Below are 6,117 nucleotides of genomic sequence, written 5' to 3' on the forward strand. Positions count from 1 at the left end.
GCATGTAAAGTGAGTACTCTACCAACTGCAAAGTCAAAAAATAAAATACTAAACACAGAATGTTTCGACTTCAAATCCATTCTTCAGCAAATAACAATAATAATAATAATACTTTTTCTTTACTTCTAATGTACAAAACTGAATATAGCAACCTCAAAGAAGAATAAAATACCAAACACGGAACGTTTCGGGCTCAACTCCCTTCTTCAGCAAATAACAATAATGATACTTTTTTTTCCTTCTAATGTACAATTACTGAATATAACAACCTCAAAGAAGAATTAAATACCAAATATGGAATGTTTCGGGCTCAAATCCCTTCTTCAGCAAATAACAATAATAATACGTTTCTTTTCTTCTAAAGTACAATGCTGAATATAACAACCTCAAAGAAGAATAAAACACCAAATACGGAATGTTTCGGGCTCAAATCCCTTCTTCAGCCAATAACAATAATAATACGTTTTTTTTCTTCTAAAGTACAATGCTGAATATAACAACCTCAAAGAAGAATAAAATACCAAATACGGAACGTTTCGGACTCAAATCCCTTCTTCAGCCAATAACAGTAATACTTATTTTTCTTGTTTAGTACAAAAATGAATATAATAAGTTCAAAAAAGAACAAAATACCAAAAACAGAACGTTTTGGGCTCAAACCTCTTCTTCAGTGAATAACAAATATAATACATTTTATTAATGTCGAAACCAGAAAGCTCTTGAATTTTCAGAATGGTTTCAGGATACTTCTTTTGCACTCATTGAAAAACAAATTCTCCATCTGGTGAGGCATATCTGGATCAAATGAGTAGTTTGCCACTAATGACCACACCTGACTGGCTGTCTTGGACACCATGCCTTAACTGGTCTGTGGGGAGAAAAAAATATTTATTAATTTAAAAAATTAGCTTTGTTCTGTTGATTTTATTCTCTAAATATATCTTTGAATTACTTTAACAGAACAAATAAAATAAATGTAATGCTTCAAAATAGACTTTTACATTAACTAAAAAACTAAATAAGAATTTTACAAATTCATTTGTTTTTAAAACCGTGCAATTTACATTCATTTCACACCTTAAATGGATGGTTATACCTTTCCTCACAAATATATACATAATCTGAAGTCTATTTATGATATTTACCCTTATTTCAATTTTTTTAAAATTCTGAAGACCATATACATTTACTTTTACTTCTGTTGCTTTGTGATATTGTTGCAAATATTTATTTGATTTTTATCATGCACCATACGTCTGTACAAATACTTTCCAAACAGATGAAACTTATCATTTATTATTATTATTATTATTATTATTATTATTATTATTATTATTATTATTATTATTATTATTATTATTATTATATTGTGCATCTCTAGAGGATTTTAAGATAAAGCGCCTCATGAATAACGATAAGATCCTGTCATTGGTACAGTGGTAATCAATGGGTAATGCTTTTAACATGGATTGTGTAAGTTTGTGGGGCTGATCATTTCTTTAAAAAATCTTCATGAATGCGCTTGACTTTTCTTTTTTTTTTAATATTTTAAAATTATATTTTAATTTTGAGACAACTCACCTCTTGATTCTAATGCTTTATATACAAGGAGTTTGATGTAGCCCTTGTTGACGACATCAAACACACCTGAAAGATAACAAAGCCAAACAACTGTTAAGTAGCACTTTTTATAAATCACAAATGTTAACTCCACAACCAAGTATAAAGGATGCAACAAGACCTTGCTGATTCAGTTGGAGGGGAGGGGGGGGGGGGGGGAGTACGTAAAAAGAAAAGAAAGAAAAACCTAGCTTTTGCTAACATCATAATGATTGGAATTGTTATTTTAGTTTTCCATTCAAATGAATTCTGACAGCTCAGCAACACATTTGATAGTTCAAAAAAAAAAGATGGATCATGTAGCACCAATCCTGAAAGGCTTTCAGCAGAGTACAAATTTTGTGTAATCTGCTACAAAAGCAATGCTCAAACTGCTTGTTCACCTGATTTTGTAATTTTACAACGGTGGTTCACACTCTTTGCTAATATTTTATGTTAGAAGCTTGTGTGTTGTGAATGAAATATGTGCAGAATTTTGGGAGGTTCCATGCAGAAAACTACTATACCAGGGCAGTTAGAGACACTTGCAGATAGAGCAAAAATCTAAAACTAACAATGCAATATATTTTTTTCCCTTGGGAATTGAAGATGAGTATACCCTTTAGAGCCACTGTGACCATGGAGCCCGAGTTTATCCCAATATCTATAGCTTGAAACAGACAATGGCAATTTCTTGCTACCCTCTGGATAGAACGCTAGTTATCGCAAACTGATTTCCACCAGATCGGACCCAGCGACCCAATATCTGGGGAGTAGATAAGGACGTCATCAAAAAATCTCGAGTGCACCTGGGGTCATCCCGTTACTTTTGCTGAACTATCAGAACCCCCAAGATGAGTATGAGATACCAATGGATTTTAAGAAAGGGGGATGGGTGTATAAATTAAAGTATCCTACCTTCACTATCCAATCAAAGACAGAACAGTTACCTGCAGGTAGAATCTACAGACTTAACCCTCAGACCAAACTGTATGAAAAACAATTAAGATGTGTTCAAAAGAAGGTGTTATTAACTAAAATATCCTACCTTCAATGGCAGTGCCAAATCGAGTTAATGCCCAGGATTGCAGCAAATTCCACAACAATAATCTCTTAGTAGACCCACACACCAAACAAACTGTATGAAAAACAAATAAGATGGTGTGTTCAAAAGAAGAAATAAAGATTAAATGTGTATAATTTGATTTATTTTAAAGACAGAAAACAAGACTGACAGATAAAGCAAAAAAAAATAAATAAATAAATAAAAATAAAAAAAAATAAATAAAAGATGCAATTTATCCCCCCCCCCCCTCTCTCTCTCTCTCTCAGAAATAGATAATGGCTATGGAAGACCAATAAAGATTAAGAATAGGAGGAGGGCGGAGGGGGTGTTATTAACTAAAATATCCTACCTTCAATGACAATGCCAAATCGAGTTAATGCCCAGGATTGCAGCAAATTCCACAACAAGAATCTACTTAGTAGATCCACACACCAAACAAACTGTTTGAAAAACAATGAAGATAGTGTGTTCAAATAAAGGAAAAATTACTGGGATGTTGCTTGAAAAGCACAATTGATAGTTCATAATCAGAAGTTTTATCATGTAAAGCCAATCCGTGAAAGGCCTTCACTGGCTACTGTCAACAAAATAAGTCTATAACTATCAATGACAAAACTCAAACTGCCATTCACTGATTAGAAATTAGACAATGATGTCTGATCTCCATGGGTCACACCTAATGCTGGTATTTTGTGCTATCACCTTGAGTCTCAGAATATAAATAAAGATTGAATGTGTATAATATGATATATTTTAAAGGCAGAAAACAAGACTGACAGATAAAGCAAAAAAAAAAAAAAAAAAAAAAGAAAAATAATATAAAAGATGCAATTTATCCCCCCCCCCCCTTTCAGAAATAGAAGATGGCTATGAAAGACCAATAAAGATTAAGTATAGGAGGAGGGGGAGGGGTGTTATTAACTAAAATATCATACATTCAATGACAATGCCAAATCGAGTTAATGCCCAGGATTGCAGCAAATTCCACAACAATAATCTCTTAGTAGACCCACACACCAAACAAACTGTATGAAAAACAAATAAGACGGTGTGTTAAAAAGAAGAAATAAAGATTAAATGTGTATAATTTGATTTATTTTAAAGACAGAAAACAAGACTGAGAAGATGTGAATTAAGAAATATTATTAGATAATTAAATAAAACCAAAAAAAATGTCTCTTACCTCCATCAATTTTCATGAGACATTTAGAGCTCGAACAAAAAAATTCGTACGATATCGAATTCTCCGCCGATTCCCTCGATTGAAATAGCAGACGACAGAAACATTGTTGGGGCAACGGGTGACCCGGATGTTGAGGCAGCAGCTTCTTATGGTTCACACTATTATGTTATGACGATCGACCCAATCAGCAAAGTCCGGTCCGCATTCGTGCACCGTCGCGAACCCGCCTGGTAGCATCGTCACAACACACCTTTCGACTAGATGCTCTGCCGTTTCGGGTTCTTGCCCACAGCGTGGACATATTGGACAGGAAGTTAGACCCCACCGATGTAACGCACTTGCCGTTAGGCAGCTCCTCGACCGAAGCCGATTCGCAGCTACCCTGTGTCTCCTCTTACTGGTATCAAAGCCTGGTAACTTCTCACCAAGCTTAGAGGAGTGTAGGATGTTGAGGCCATAGTGGTTTCGCGAAAGACAAAAAATGGCGAAAATCAAGAGCTCCGCGTCTGCTTTCATTGGCTTTCATTTTGATTCAACGACAGCGTCCATAACGATGGTCAGCTTCCGGCATATTTCCGGGTTCAATTTTCGCTGCACGACCTCTCACGTTCAGTGAATGAGAGTTTCAAAATAGTGAGACTACCTACACTGTCAGTCATTACAGTACAGCTTCACTCGCCGATTCTACTGTGTGAAAGAACACACTTTCCATAATCTAATTAATGATGTATAATGAATTTTTAAATTGTCATTTTATGGCTAACATTTACAGTCTAGAACGTGTGTCAATCATAACTTGACCAAAAACAAAACAAGAAGGAACCACGCAAAAAAGCAGACACACCCCCACCCTTTCCCCAGTAGTTGGAATCGCAACAAATGTTGTTTCTTTTTTTTTTATTCCCCATCTTTCGTGGTGCGTAGCTTTCACCGCTTGTCATATTTAATTGACTCTCCCTCTTTCTTGATTATAGATTTCGAAACAATCTTTAAATCTTCATTCTCTCGATATCTGCTCATGACTGGAAAAGGAACAAGGCAAAGGGTCTCTGCCACCGATTTTCAATATCTTGTGCTGTTTGAGGGATTTAAGGTGGTAGCCACTTTTGCCACATAAGATTTTTTGTTGTTTATGCTAAGAGATGGGAGAAGGAATGGCAGAGAGGGAGGAAGGGGTGAAAAAATGATAATGCCGGGGGAAGGGGGAGGGTAGGGAGATAAAAAAAAAAAAAAAGAAATGTCCCACTCCACTCAACCCCTTATCGCATCTTTGATATTTGACAGGTGTCAGTATGACGTTTGGATCTTTCAAGCTTTCGCCTTATTTGGCAGCTGTGTGAAAGAAAAAATATATTTTATTGTAAAATGCAGGGAGTACGGTCTGATATTTTCGTCATACCTAATAAGTCATTTAATTTTTATTCTGGTTCCTCACTATGATTAAATTTAAATGTTAAAAAATGAGTGTGTCAATTTAACAAGGGGTTTTGGAGATTGAGAAAAATGTTATTTTGGCAGTAGATGCTTGGGGGAGGGGTGGAGGTCGTTCGGCAACGAATTTCCCTTGGCTCAAGAAAAATGAAAATGAAAAAAAAACAGGGGGTACGTTTTGGTGTGAGTATTACGTGTATGGGGGGGGGGGGGGGGTCGTAGGGTTTTGTTAAAGTTTATACACATCCCTATTAGTTCGATCAATTTTCGGGGTAATGATAAAGAGGGGCCTGGTCCTACAACTCTTTACGGATTTACATTGGATTGAAATGAAAACTAAACCTCTCTGATTACTTTGGATTAACCAATCTTTTGATTTATTTCATTTGTTTTTATATGAAGATGACGCATTTAGGATTTGGTAATTCATATGAATCATCATGATATGTGAAATGATGTCTTATATAAATTTTGGCTGAGGAATGATAAGCCAACACTTTTTGAATGCTCTCTCTCTATTGATCGCATTATTAAAAATGCTATTTTATCTGACTTTAAAGTGAGATCTAGAGGTATTAAAAATATTCAATGTTTATTAGTATTATTAGACTTTGCTAATGTGATCAGAAAGTTAAATACAGGAAAACTTGATCAAATGAGTCCCCCCAGAAAGCAAATAAAAGCCCAGGATTTTTTAAAAGCTAATCGACATTGGTAATGTAATCTTGCCTTCATGAAACCTCTGATAAAATTAGACCTGACCCAACGGTTTTAACAACCTTGTTGTATCTGAGTTCCAGGTCCTTTATGTTTTCTAATGTTTTTGTTGACTATAAGC

The 6,117-nt window shown here is 35.1% G+C and overlaps 1 protein-coding gene across 1 annotated transcript; it reads right to left on the minus strand.

Annotated features, from left to right (window-relative positions):
* Positions 1 to 205: 205 nt before the first annotated feature.
* LOC144971923 (uncharacterized) lies at positions 206 to 3,982 on the minus strand. Its single transcript, XM_078913002.1, has 5 exons — positions 3,849 to 3,982; positions 3,015 to 3,105; positions 2,648 to 2,737; positions 1,582 to 1,647; positions 206 to 868 (listed from the first exon to the last, which is right to left on the minus strand). The coding sequence occupies exons 1-5, from the start codon at positions 3,852 to 3,854 to the stop codon at positions 801 to 803; spliced, it is 321 nt and encodes a 106-aa protein (XP_078769128.1). The 5' UTR covers positions 3,855 to 3,982; the 3' UTR covers positions 206 to 800.
* Positions 3,983 to 6,117: the final 2,135 nt, after the last annotated feature.

Source organism: Berghia stephanieae, chromosome 4 (genome assembly GCF_034508935.2).
Source record: "Berghia stephanieae isolate SIO BIC M18660-M18661 chromosome 4, UCSD_Bste_1.3, whole genome shotgun sequence".
NCBI classification, from domain to species: domain Eukaryota; kingdom Metazoa; phylum Mollusca; class Gastropoda; order Nudibranchia; family Aeolidiidae; genus Berghia; species Berghia stephanieae.